This window comes from Micromys minutus (assembly GCF_963924665.1).
Source record: "Micromys minutus genome assembly, chromosome: 18".
NCBI classification, from domain to species: Eukaryota; Metazoa; Chordata; class Mammalia; order Rodentia; family Muridae; genus Micromys; species Micromys minutus.
Window position 1 is genome coordinate 18,835,431 of NC_137953.1, and position 14,822 is coordinate 18,850,252.

At 37.5% G+C, this 14,822-nt stretch overlaps 1 protein-coding gene across 3 annotated transcripts in view; it reads right to left on the bottom strand.

The window, feature by feature from the left end:
- GRID2 (glutamate ionotropic receptor delta type subunit 2) overlaps nucleotides 1–14,822 on the bottom strand; it is a gene marked incomplete at both ends in the record, with an annotated part of 1,350,985 nt that overhangs the window by 235,249 nt on the left and 1,100,914 nt on the right. For all 3 annotated transcript variants that reach the window (XM_080932483.1, XM_080932484.1, XM_080932482.1), the window contains one exon: nucleotides 7,814–8,009. In XM_080932483.1, coding sequence (XP_080788609.1) covers nucleotides 7,814–8,009 — 196 coding nt within the window. The remainder of the gene's footprint in view (nucleotides 1–7,813; nucleotides 8,010–14,822) is intronic.

Here is a 14,822-nt window from a genome sequence, read left to right on the forward strand (position 1 = left end):
ATATAATAATCAAAAGACAAAATGTACAAAAGAAAGAAAGAACATTAAAAGCCATAAGGGAAAAGGCAAAGTAGAGGCAAATTACATACAAGTTCTAAGGGAGAATGTAAAACCCAGAAGGGTCTGGACAGAGACTCTAAGAGACCACACATGCCAGCACAGTCTACTATATTCAGCAAAACTTTCAATCACCGTAGATAAAGCAAGATATTGCATTGCAAAGTCAAATTTAATCAGTGTCTATCCATTAACCCACTCTGCAGAAGATACTAGAAGCAAAACTCAAGGACATTAGCTATACCAAACAAAACACAAGCAATAAATAATTTCATGCCAGAAAAAAGCAAAAGAAATAAAACACACACACACACACACACACACACACACACACACACACACACACAAACACCATCCACAATAACAACAAAAACTGGAATTAACAATTATTAATCATTAATATTTCTCAACATGAATTGAGTCGATTCTCAAATAAAAAGACACATGCTAATAGAATGAATGTGAAAACAAGATCTTTCCTTCTATTACATACAAGAAGCAAATGTCAACATCAAAGATAGACACTACCTCTTAGCAAAAGGCTGGAAAAGATTTCCAAATAAAAGGTTCTAAAGAGCAAGCTTTTGTAGAAATTCTGATATCTTCCTCCCAAAATTAATTACAAGTGATAGGGAAGAACACTTTATACTCATCAAAGGAAAAATCCAGAAATATGACATTTCAGTTCTGCACATCTATGCTCTAAATTTCAAGTGCACCCACATTTGTAAAAATAACATTATTAAAGTAAAGCATAAAGCATGTGGAAACTTCAATACTACACTTTCACTAATGACACCATCCAGACAGAAATGAAAAAAAATTGATTTAATAGATGTTATGACTCAAATGAACCTAACAGATAGTTACACCCAAACACAAAAGAATATACCTTTTTCTCAGCAACTCACAGAAGTTTCTCAAATATTGACCACACGCTCAGTCACAAAGCAAATCTTAATAGATCAAAGAAAATTGAAATAATCCTCTGTGCTTTATCAGATCACCATGAATTAAAGAAGTATTTCAGCAACAGAAGCAACAGGTAGCCTATACTTGTGAAAACTTAAGAACTCTCTACTCAAGAGCCACCAGCTCAAGAAAGGAATGATAATTAGAGACATGATAGAATTCAATAAAATTTAATGTCAAGCATTCCCAAACTTATGGGACACAATGAAAGTAGTACTAAGAGTTCATAGCACTAAGTGCATTCATAAATAAATTGGAGAGATTTCATACTAGCAACTTAAAAGCACATAAGAAAGCTCTAGCAATAAAAAAAGGAAACATAGCCAAGAGGAATAGATGGGAGGAAATAATCAAACCCAGACTTGAAATCAATAAAACAGAAACAAAGAAAAAAATACAAAAAAATCAATGAAATAAGAGATTTTCCCTTTGAGAAACTCAAGAACACTTATCCAAAGTAACTAAAAGGCAGAGAGAGAATATCCAAATTCATAAAATCTGAAATGAAAAGGGGAACAGAAAAATAGACACTAAGGAAATTTAAAGAATCATTAGGAAATTCAAAGAATCATTCAAAAACTTGCACTCCACAAAATTGAGAAATCTAAAAGAAGTGGATAGATATATCGATAGTCTCCACTTACTAATTTTAAATAAAAATAAAATAAACAGCTAAATAGACACATATCTCTTAAGGAATTGAAGTAGAATTAGACACCTTCACCATAAAAAAGAACAAATCACCAGGGCCAGACAGTTTTCATGAAGAATTCTACCAGACTTTCAAAGAAGAGCTTATACCAATGCTCCTCAAACTATTTCACAAAATAGAAACTGAAGAAGCATTATTTTATCAGGGTACAGTCACTGTGTTATTCAAACCACACACAGTCTTAACAAAGACAGACTTGCAGACCAATATCCTTAATGAATATTGATGATAAAGTACTAAATATAATACAGGCAAATGAAATCCAAGAAAATATCAAAAGATCATCTACTATGATCAACTAAGCTTCATCCCAGAAATGCTGGGATGGTTCAACATATGAAAATCTGTCAATATAATCCACCATATGAAAAAAGTGAAAGAAAAATTACATGACCATCTCATTAGCTACTGAAAAGGCCTTTGACAACAATAAAACACCCCTTCATGTTAAAAGTTTTGGAGTTGTCAGGGATGCAAGGAATATACCTAAACATAATAAAGGCAATATATAGTCAGCCAATAGCCAACACCAAATTAAATTAAATAAACAGAAACTCAAAGCAATTTCATTAAAATCAAGCACAAGACAAGGCTATCTACTCTCTCTGTATCTATTAAATGTATTCATTGAAGTTTAACCTAGAGCAATAAGAAAACGGAAAAAGAACAAGGACATACAAATTGTAAAGGAAAAGGTAAAAACAATTGTTATTTGCAGATGATTTAATATCATCTATCATCTATCTTACCAGAGATCTGCTACCCTGATAAGGACCTTCAGCAAAGTGGCTGAATACAAGATTAACTCAAAGATACTAGTAGCCCTCTAAAGACAAACCATAAGTGGGCTAGGAAGGAAAAGAGAGAAACAACATCCTTCACAATAGTCACAAATAATACAAAATATCTTGGTGGAACTCTAACCAAGCAAGAGAACGAACTGTGTGATAAAACTTGAAATCTTTGAACAAAGAAATTGAAGAAGATACCAGAAGGCATGGAGATTCCCCATGTTCACCGATCTGTAAAATTAATATAGTAACATACTATAAAAGGATTGTAGGAGCCATAGCAGTTAAGGAGCGCCACAATAAAACTCACAGAACCAACTTATTTGGGCTCCTGGTGGCTCACAGAAACCAAACCAACAACCCTGGAGCCTGTGTGGGACTGACCTTGGCTCTCTGTATATAAGTTACAGCTGTATAGCTTGGTCTTTTTGTGGGACTTGTGTAAGTGGGAACCAGGGCTGTCTCTAATTCTTTTTGTCAGCTTTTGAGACCCTTTTCATCATACTGGGTTGCCTCGTTCTGTCTTAATTCCATAGGAGGTGCCTAGTCCTACGTTAACATGATATGGCATGTTTGGTTGATGTTCATGCGAGGCCTGTGCTTTGCTAAAGAGAAAATAAAGAGGAGTGGATGGAAACATAGGGAAGGTGGTGGGAGAGATGGCTAGGGGAGGATGGAAGGCAAACTGGCTGGGATGTAAGAAAAATAAGGAAAGAATGTCTAACCTTGCTAAAACATTCAAAAAGAGAAAATTGATGTGAAATACTAATCTTTATTTCGACCAAATGAAAAACAAAATAGTTGTAATGTCACTTAATTATTCATTTCTGGCAGGAAATGAGGGGAATAGGTATACTTGTGGTTGTTCTCAATAAAGATTGGTATGTCTTTAAAGATCATATTACATAGCTATAAATATGCAGATCTAAGGGCTTTTTTAGTAGCACTTTCAGGGTTATGTCTATAAGATATAGACATACTTAGAGAGGTACAAAAACGTAAGTTCCTTTTTGCATTTTTCAGGAGAAAGTAAACATTTAACAAGTCCATGGGATGTGTGGAAGGTATTGCAATAGTGTGTAGGTCAAATAACCCAACCTGAAAGATGTCTATAATACAGAAATTAAAAAAAAAATGAAGGCATAAGTTTCCTTAACATTTATAATGATCAAAATGTGGACCATTTGTGGATGTTTTAGGGTAAAAACTGAGCATCAGCTGTACTCTGCACTTACTGCCCAGGAAGCTCTGCACGAAGTGGATACATGAGAACTATGACAGTAAGCGTTCCCAGTAAGGTTTCCTCTTGAATTCAAAAGAGGGTGTTAAACCTGGAATAACCACAGGCTTGTGGGGTACCTGGAAGGAAACCATCCCTGATGCAGAAGGAGAGTGAATGACTTAGAACTGAGTGTGATGAGAAATCTGGAGAAGTTAAGGCTTATGTCCTGGTTTCCAAATCCACTCTTCAGAGTGACAAAAAGCAACCTTAAAACAATGCACTCAAATAGTGTCATCTTAGCCAACATATAGCAGCTCATTATTTTCATCAGGATGCCCCTCTACATGCATCTCCCCCAGCCACAGACACTGATATAAAAATATATCTGTAGTGTGTTCTCCAGAGTCGGGCACATTGAAACTCAAGTTCAAAATGCTAGTGAGTACTTAAGAAGCTTGTAGCTCTAGATTTCTCCATCCCTTTCTGAGAACATCCAGAATCAGGAGTGAATTCTACTCAAAAGGTTGTGAGGTTTAATAATTGAAAACCCACTAAATATGAGGGATGAATTGTGCATAAGCAAAATGAGTGAATGGATTGCATCTCTCTCTGCCTCTCTGTCTGGTGGAGGTTCTCCACATCTACTGTGTGATTCCTGACACTGCTCTTCTTGCTGCAAGGTTAACTCCAGGGAAGCATCCTTCCCGTTTCTATTGACCACAGTGGCTGATGTACAGAAGATACTCAAAAATAACTGCTAACCTCTTGAAAAAAAAAAAAAAAAAAACTCAATTGCATTTCCCCAATTACATATCTTTAATACTTATGCAAAAACGCCCCAGGCAGAGCACAGAAGCCTGGTATATTCAGTTTAATTAGGATGCCTGCGTGCAGTTAAATGTCTTGCAAGAATCCGAACTCTCAACTTTCCGCTCGTTTCCACATCTGTCTCTCATGGCAGAACAAAGATGACCGAGGAGATCAGGATATGCTTTCCTGGAGAGGAAACTGGGAGCTCAATTAAGAACAAGCGAAGCCCAAGACATTAATGAGATCTATTCGCCGGTATGGATCGTGAGGATTGTTTTTACAGTGATGCGGGCTTCTCTTCGACACAGTTCCTGCGGGGATGGATTTCTGTCAAAGATACGACAGAAGAACTTTACTCTTTTGTGGACCATTGACCTAGCCTCTCTCTGAGGGCTTTTTTCTTTTCTGCCTGCACAAATTAGAAACCGTCGACAGAGAACAGCAAACAGCCATGCGCGCTCTGAGAGGACAGTTTCTGGACAAAGTATACATACTCAGATTTCATATCTTTCCAGTCTGGATTTCAGGAATCTACCGTGAAAGCTTCAGCAGGTGAGAAGGTTATATTTTGGTGGTTGGTTTTGCTTCCTTAATAAACTTCAAACCTTACAGATGAACCCAAATGCATGTCATTATTCCTGCTTATCCCGTGATTAGTCAATTTCAACCACCTTTTCTTTCGTGTAAGAAATCTACAAACTCTTCTTCACTAGGCTCGTGTTCACTACCCTTCCAGAAAGGGCGGGGAACACATGAGGAGGATTAACTGACTCTCTTCACCTTATTAACTTTCCCTATCATCTGTATCTCGGGAAATAGGCATCGCTTTCTATTTCAGCCAGTGTTTTTTAAATCATACTACAGTTTTAAGTTAAAGGAGGAAGTAGTAAACAATACAGTTTTGCAGCTACAAATTCTTCACATATCTATTCTTTTATTAATCTCACCATCTATCCTAAAGACGGGTTTACAGTTCTGCTCATATTTTTACTGAAGCATTACATATATCATATTATTTCATCACTATGACTTATTTAATTTTAGGTTTTTGAGATAGGATCTTATGTTCCCTAGACTGGTCTAGAACTCACAATCCTCTTGCTTCGACTTCGGAAATGCTCAGATTACAGAAGAGAGAATATGAGCGGCTTTGATGTTGACAAAGTCTGGATGAGGTAGAAATTCTTATTATCGTGGCAAACCCCTCAAAGCCCAGAAAGGTTTTAAAATGTGCTTATATTTGTAGACTTTGTTTTAAAGATCAAGCTGGACTTAAACCCAGGATGGCTGGGCTTCTCAGCTCTCATTTCTTTATCCCACCTTGATGACTTTAGTTAATGAGTAAAGTGAGATATTCAGGATAAAAAGACCTTTAAATCGCCTTTTTCCCCTTCAAGTAACAGCCAACTAAAAACCTCCTGCTATCTATTGCTATTTAAATCATGATTTGTATCTCTCATGTCTTCCTCACCAGACTCTAGCCACAAAGCCAGGTGACCTTTTCTTTGATCCTAAACTAATCTTTACTTTCTACCTGGGGGCCTGGAGCAGATCTAGTACTTAACAAATATTTGAAAATGGATATATTAATGCATGGGTGAATACATGCTTGTTTTAAAGTACTTTGTTGATATTTTATGTCTGATGAATGAAAATGAACTATCTCTAGGCAGCTTTCTCTCCTAAAATGCAATAAAATTAAAACAAGAGTTTATATTTATACTCATATTCTAAGAGAGTATTTCTGTCTGCAGTGTAAAGTGATACTAAAGGACAAATGAGGACCTCTTCTGCACATGCTTTCCCATAAAAGAACTCTTCCCAACCTGTAAAGTTCATGTTTAATGATAGACAGTAGATGAAGGAATATAATTTTTCAAACCATTTAGTAGACTTATTCATATGCTCAAATTACCTTCCATTCTATGAATACCTACATAATAAACCTAAAACATCAATTCTTTTCTCCTTGCCCCAGTACACATGTGTACCACATACTGGTCCACTCTCTACTCCCACCCCCTTATTTTGACAATGTCATGTTAATCTTCTAGTAGCCAATGATCCTTTTGAGCAAGACAAAATAGTCCCATTTCCTATCTACACTTAGCCTTTTGAAATTGGTCTTACATAGTGAGGGCAAAGTCAGAGGCTGCTTCAGACAGAGCAAGATCATACACTTATGCCCTCAGCAGCCCCTGCCAACATGCTAAGAATGTTTGCTTCATTTTAAGTATCGTTAGTATTTATAGAGATTACATGATCAGCATCTGTTCTCCAGACAATGATGCCTTCAGGACAATGGCAACAATTCTTTAGGCTGATCCCAGAGGCTGAGAGTCATACTGAAATCAGTGGCAGAGATACCAGAATAGCAAACTCTTTCTCCAGTGGAGATTTTGTCTCTGAGCAGGAAGCTCAGACATGGACTCAGAACTCTTCTGATATGGAAGCTCAGAGAGAAAGTGGATATTACTGCTGTTGTTATTGATACTCAATCATTTGTTGTTTACTTTGTTCATTCCATGGGCACCTGCTGAATACCAACCACAGCTAGATGCTGGTCATAATTGTAAACAAAAACTACCCATTTCTAGTATGGAGACTACTGGGAACATAAATTGCTTATGTACATTTCTGAATAAACTAGATCTCTAATGAAGAATAGCTTTTAAATTTTTTACCTTTTATAAATGTGCAAACACCATTCTTAGCCCTTCAAATATATCTACTTCTAAATGATGATTAAAGAAAAAAAAATCAGATAAAGATTTTCACTTTGGAAAACAGAAACAGTCATTCACAGGAACTTTATTTGTTGACAAGATTAAATTTTTTCCTAGTAGCTTTAGATAATCACAAGTAAGATAAAGTTTAGTATAAAAAAACAAATGCTCTATAGAAAGCACCCTGAGTTATTTTAATGAATTGGATAACATGAGTGATATTTGGAATGGGATTTGAAAAAACTCATTTAGTTTTCATGTTTATAAGTTCTTAATCCTTTTCACCAGAGTTTAGTTTTGGATTTCCAAGGGACAGCTATTGGTGAGACATTACAGGGGACCTGAAATTTTTTTTATGAAAATGTTGAGTCACTCAGAGATTTTTCTTAAAAAAAGTAAAACTATAATTTAACAAGAAAGTCAATGTCTGAGTTACACTAAAAAGGAAGGAATTAATCTCCACTCAGTCATGACCACCCTGAAGACAAGCTGAGGAAGACTATATAGATGGAGCGCACAGTACCTTCTGAATGCCTGCTTGGGACTCCAGAACATTGTTTTCTGACCCATTGCTTCGGTTGATCATCCTCCACATCTGGGAATACATGCTGTCCCTCTCAAAAGGATTCAGCCCCTTCATGCGGACATGCTGATATACTGCGGAGTCCAAGACTGTGCCATAAGGGATATCTGTTTGCTTGGACAGATCCTGAAGAGACCTTGGTTATGGGAGAAAAGAGAGACATAAAAGAAAGCGCTGACTATTGTCAAGTAGAAATAAATCTGAAGGAACAAAGGGGCCATTTATTCAAAGCTAGCTACTACCCAACTTTTCTTAACTTACTGTTTCTTTCAGTATTGAAATGTAATGGTTAAGGGGGATTGCCTTTAAATTACACATGGCAAATTACCAAGAGACAACATCATTAGCAAAGCAAAGGTGAAGTTTTAGTACTAATGCTTTCTTTGTGTTTTGAAGCTTCCCAGGGAAAATTGAGCTATCTCATCAAAGTAGTGGCAAATTAGCAGTGACAAATTTAGTTATTCATCTGTCTCCCTCAGTGACAAGGTTTACTGCTTTTATAGCATAATTGTGTTTTACATAAACAGCATGTTTTCAAGTCAACTGAATCCTTAAAACCTACTATTGATTATAGTCATTACTGTGTGGATAATATATAATGACAAGCAAGTGACATACATTATCCCCACTAGAATGCCTTACATTCAGAACTATTTCACCAAGTTCCAGATGAGATGGGATTAGAGAACTGTGTGACAATGTCAGTGAGGAAGAGAGCAGGGATTCAAACACAGAGAAGAAATCCCTGAAGGTCCATGTTTCAAGTTCAAGATGCTGATGCTTCTATTTTTCCCTATGGAGTCTCTCTCTCTCTCTCTCTCTCTCTCTCTCTCTCTCTCTCTCTCTCTCTCTCTCTCTCTCTCTCTGTGTGTGTGTGTGTGTGTGTGATGTGTGAGTGGGTGCAGGAAAGGATAGGGAGAGGAAGAAGAAAACCAGGAAAGAAGAAGAAGAAATAGAAGAAGAAGAAAGAGGAGGAGGGAAAGGAGGAGGAGGAAGAAGAGAAAGAGAAGAAGAAGATGGTGGATAAGTTTCCCATTTTGAAATTGAGGGTACACTAAAGTGTTTAGGGAGGAAGGGAAAAGCAAATATGTCTATGTGAAACAGTAGGCCCATTCATTTATTTTCTACAAAAGAAGGCCAGCTAGTTGTCCTCAGCTCTGAAGGAGTCTGAAGGTCTTAGAATGGAGAAGATGTGTACAGTGTCTTCTTAAAACTCTACTAGCACAGAGTAGCTACTTGCTGTTGCTCAACACAGATGCTACTACTATTGATTTTAATTATCTGAGGCCTTCAGTATGGCCACAGTCTAGGGCGAATATCTAATTTTCATGTTTAAACATAGAAGTAGTTCCCAAAATAGTCACAATAATACCATATTGTTTAATAAATTAATGTTTCCTTTTAGTCTTCTATAAAAAGAGAATTGAAATCAAAGGTTGAGATCTATAATACTTAATATGATCAACTTTCTGCAATATAACTTCACTTTAAGTACTAGCTTTACAGCATGAATGCAATTATACTGTAAGCAATTTAGTAGATGAAACTGCTTCATAGAAAATAAATTCATAAAGAAATATTTTAATGTATTGCCTATGTAACATTCTGAATATTACGAAAGACGCAGGCTACTTCTAACATACTTCAAGTTTCAAATAGCAGAGCATTTTTTTTTAAGTTAGAACAAAGGCATACTCTTCTTCTGTCTTTCTGATGGTAAGTGCAGCTCATAAATTTATCTTGAGATATCAGGACAATAAAAATTCCAGCTTATCTGATTCAGCAACATCCCATTACAGCACTCCAGTATAGCACCAAAGGTGAGGAAAACACAAATAGATTATTATGGTTGGATTAGGAGCCAGCAAAGACAGGAGTGCCTATTGTAAATGGCCTTTTATTTTATTTTATTTTATTTTATTTTTTAATTGAACAACTTTATTTTCAAAAAACAAAGATAAATGTTTATGAATATATATATATATATATATATATATATATATATATATATATAGTCATAAAAATGGTGAAGCGGTATTTCATAGTAATTTGAGATTCTACGTTCTGCCATAAAATTCATATTCACACACACAGCTCCACATTTTCCCTGTGGATAGTAAGTCTGAAGCCCTTTCCTCACGTGTCATAATTCATTCACATAGACTTAAAATGGTAGTATGCATCTCTAGTCAGAAATGGTGAAAGAAATGAATCAAACAGAAAAACAAAGGGTAGAAATCATTTGGTTGAATATCCAAGAAGGAAGCCTGCATAGGACTGAACTGGGTGCTTTGCATACATGTTACAGTTGTGTAGCATGATCTTCTTTTACGACTCCAAACAGTGGGAACAGGAGCTGTTTCTGAGTCTGTTGCCTTCATTTGGGACCCTTTCCCCTACTCAGGGCACCTCTCTGGATTTCTTTGTCTAGCCATTATAGAAGAGGAGGTGACTTGTCTTACTGTAACTTGATATGCTATGGCTGGTTGAAATCCACCAAGGTCAGCCCTTTTCTGAAGAAAAACAGAGGAGTGAAAGGGGGACATATGAGTGGGGAGTCAAGGAGTAGACTGGGTGGAATGAAGGGAGCAGAAATTGTAGTTGGGCTGTAAAATAAATAACATTAAATTTAAAAAGTGGCTTGGGTGATAACCAGCCTATTCCCAACAGCTTGCCATGATATTTTTGTTCCCCTTACTGATCTCCCATCCAATGATCATTAATATCAAGTGAAGAGAGGGAAGATATATTAATTCAGCATGTTTGTTACATATATTCAAGAACTAGGTAATTTAAGGGAGTTCTGTGAAGGTAAATTCTAAGAATTTGAGTAGACTAAAGATAAGTCCAGCTTCCTCTATGAGAAGGATGAAAAAATGAAAACCCCTTTAAAACTTTTGAAATTAATTCTGATACATGCAATAGCTTGAACATGGAAACAACTGAGAGCCACAGCTGTGACCTTGGTAGAAGTTTAAGCATAAATGTTGCCTTTTAGCTGACTGGTGCCAGATCTCCCAAGGACCTCATTTTTCTAATGGAGAAAGCAAAGGAACAAAGCTGTCTTCTGAGTGGTAACAGAGGACTCATCTCATCCATGTTTGTCTAAGCTAGCTATTGTTCCTGGAGTGAGGAAGGCTGCTAGTGGTACTCTTCTCCACAATGCCTCATTTTATAACATCTAAGGAATTTCTGTCTATGGATTGTCTATCAGAGACAAGGTGGCCCTTTATTGAAGAAAAGAATCCAGCCTCTGGGTAGAAAGACATAATATCTGATTCCTGTTCCCCTCTAAATTCATTGTTGCATGAATGCATGAACTTGAGAGAGTTAATACTTTTCAATGTCTCCATAACAAACTAGAAAAGTCTTATGACTTGACATTAATGAAATATTGTTATAATAAATACATTGCAGAATGATTACATTTCTAAAACAGTTATCTATTTACATTTTAATTCCCAGTTATATCTTGCAGTGAGCTTTTTTGTCCATTTCCACATAATTTTCTTTCGAGCATAGATGTTACCTACATAAACATTTCCAGTAACTTCCATAGACCTTCATGCCATCTTCTTTCTGAACAAAAAAGGAGGGTGTTTGTGTGGAATATTTCCCACCCAATGACAGGTAGGAGCTGACAGCCTGGCTCTGGGAGATTGTAAGTCTAATCTCATTTTGTATGGAATGGACTAAGTCAATCCAAGAAACTACATCAGAAGGGATACTTCTTCAGGGCAGAGGAGAAATCTAACATACCTAATAGGATTGGCACCGAGCACTCCAGGCAACTTATAACAGAGGGAAAAGACAAATATGGACTAAGACAGTCATCCTCCCATCTAGCACGGGCCTCCCTGCCTGTTGGCTTATAGTTTCTCCTTTTGGATTCCAGAGCATTTAAAGAAGGATCACTGGTGGCCCATAAAAATCTTGCCCAGAGCCTACTGCTCTCTGTTGGCTGCCGCAGCTGAGATACCTAAAGCACAGAGCTTAGAAGTTGTTCCAGAATATAAAGCGACACAAATTTTACCATGAAAATGCCTGGTAGAAATGTATTATTCAGATTCAAGAAGTGAGTAAGAATTCGGCACAATAGGACTATGGTGGTGAGGTTTGAGAAATAAGACTGGGGAAGTGAGACCAGGGAGTTTCTCCTGACAGGCTTGGCGATGGAGCCTTAGTTTACAAAAGCGTGGGCTTGAAGACATGACATTTAAACTTGTGTTTTACTGGATGAATAAATTATTTAAACCTGGCTGAATTGAAATTCCTTTTTCTCTTAAACATAGGCAGATGGTGCTTCTGTATGAAGGAGATTTGAGGTTTAAAATAGGTCCTTTATTTAAGACACAGTCTTTATTGATTAGCGTCTAAGTGCTTGATTATGAGGTGCAGTTATCAGCTTTAATGTTACCATTACTATTGTGTATTCTGTAATTGCCATCCCCTTATTTTCCTACCAATTAGATGCTCTTCAATAATAGCTCTTGCTTCCTTGTTGCTGTTCTGTCTGCATGGCTCCTTTTTTTGCACAGTTGTTAAGTTCAGTAGTATTAGGTACCTTGGACCATTGAAATATTGAAATCAGTCACTGCCTTTGTCTTTTTGATTCCTGTTGTGTTGCCATTTTTATCTAGACAATTACTTCTAAGTCATTTGACCATCTGCACTTTAACCCACAGGTAGAATGTTCTTCATGCGAACAGTAGTACACTTAGTGATTAGTGTCACTTCTACTGTGGCATCAATGAATATTTTCTTTTTCGTTTTCTTTTTGATTGGATACTTTTTATTTACATTTCTAATGTTACCCCCTTTCCTGCTTTTCCCTCTGGAAACCTCTTATCCCATCCCTGCCCCCAGTTCTATGAATGTGTTCCTCTACCCACCCACTCCCTCTCAACTCCCTGCCCTGGCATTTCCCCACACTGGGGCATCGAGCCTTCACAGGACCAAGGGCCTCTCCTCCCATTGATGCCAGACAAGACTATCATCTGCTACATATGTGACTTTTCTGCATCTTCCTATAGTCTTAGGAAAATCATAGGAATGTATTAGCTTTCAAGTACTTTGGAAATTTTGGAGATTATTTCTGTCAAAAACAGCTTGTTACCTCATCTACATTCACCAACCCACAAACTAACACTGCACCCCCTCATTCCTTCATTTATCCCATCTCCACATCTTTAGAGGTATTTACCCACCAAACCGCTTCTTCCTACCTGGTGGAATCTTTCCCTTTGAGATCATACAGCAGTGTCTCTTCATTGTTCCTCAAACACTGGATTGGATCCACATTCGGGAGACATTTGATGAACTATCACCTTCTTAAGTATATTTTAAGGATACACATTTCTGGTCCTTATGAAGTTTTTAAAATTTGTATTTGAAATTCTATACTCAGCTCTTCGTCTGGCAAACAGCCATCATTGAACCAGACACCCCTTTTTAAAATTTTAAATCCACTCTTCCTAATGCATTACTTTCATTTAAGAAAGCCAGTATTCCTGTTAAAGTTTTAATGGAAAGAAACTGACATTCACGATATATTATCGGCCTCTCAATAGATGTAGCTTTCACAATAGGAGAGCCTTGCTTTCTGCAAGACCGTTTGGGCATTTCTCCTGTAACAAAATTAGCTGTGAAGTGTCAGAATGCCTCCAGTGAGTTACTTGCCAAAACATTTTGCCTTGTATGTGAAATAAATTTAGATGCCAGGAAAATAAAAAGGAAATCCAAACAAACAGCATTGAGGGAAGTCTTTGGAGAAGCCGAGGAGGCCATAGTCCATGACTCCCGTCAATTTGAGGGCCTGGAACAGAGAAGAATTTCTGCTTATGAAAGCAGCAATGTAGAGAAGGAATGCTTGTCTGTTGAGTGACTTCTGGATGAAATATCAGAAGCAAGATGACACAGGAAACCTATCTACTGACTCTGGCACATGAAATGGCTAGATCATACAGAAAAGAGGGATGGTTTAATCATAAAGAGGAGAGTGAAATAACAAGACTGTGGAAGAATGTCTAACACTTAATATTGATTTTTGTTACAGATTGTTCAACCTCAGCATTTTCATTTGTTTGTTTTTGTTTTCTGGTAAATATCTGATCATTAGGAGGAAGAGTACACACTGTCTTCTTTCAGAAGCAAGGATTGAGTACCCTCTCATGGCGGTTTCCCTTCCTGGTGGTGGCCTGGCTAATGGCTATGTTCACTGATGATGCCATTGCTTGTTTTACTAAATCCTTCTCAGGAAAATACCCCATCTCCTCAGAACCATGTTTGTAGAAGGATATTGACAGTAAGTGGCAGAAGGAAGCCTTCTTCGTATCGGAAGGAGAATGTAGTTTTCAGACTCTGGTTTCTGCTCTGCTGCAGTCACTCCAGTGTCATCCTCAGCTCTGTAGCAGACTGCCTGCAGGTGCCCCTCCTCCCACCCCACCTCCCATGTCTGGAGCCTCAGTTTTTCTCCTTCTTGCGAGCCCTTTTATACCTCCCATGTAGTCCATTCCCATTCCTTTGTTTCATTCCCAGATACCTAGAAACACTATCTACCTGGGACCACCTCAAACCCCCATGGCCACCCCTATGTGTCCACTGTGTCAACAGTGACACAGGTAGGAGATTGAAACAATCCTTTCAGTCCTCCATCACAATGTCTCCATTCTAAATTTCAACCTGGTAACAGCATGTCTACAAGAGCATCATCTACTCACACCCCCCCCCACACACACACTTCAACTCCATTCACTAAAGAATTTTAACTCTTGGTCCAGACTAGCAGGTTCTCTGTATCATGTTCATTCCTATTTCTATAAATTGATCTTTGCTTCTTTAAAACCTACTTTGTAGGATCTCCTCTTCCTGCCACAGTTCTAAAGCCTGGAGGACCCCACATCTTGCTGTGGACTGGATCACCTTGACTCTTTCCTAAACCCCCACTCAG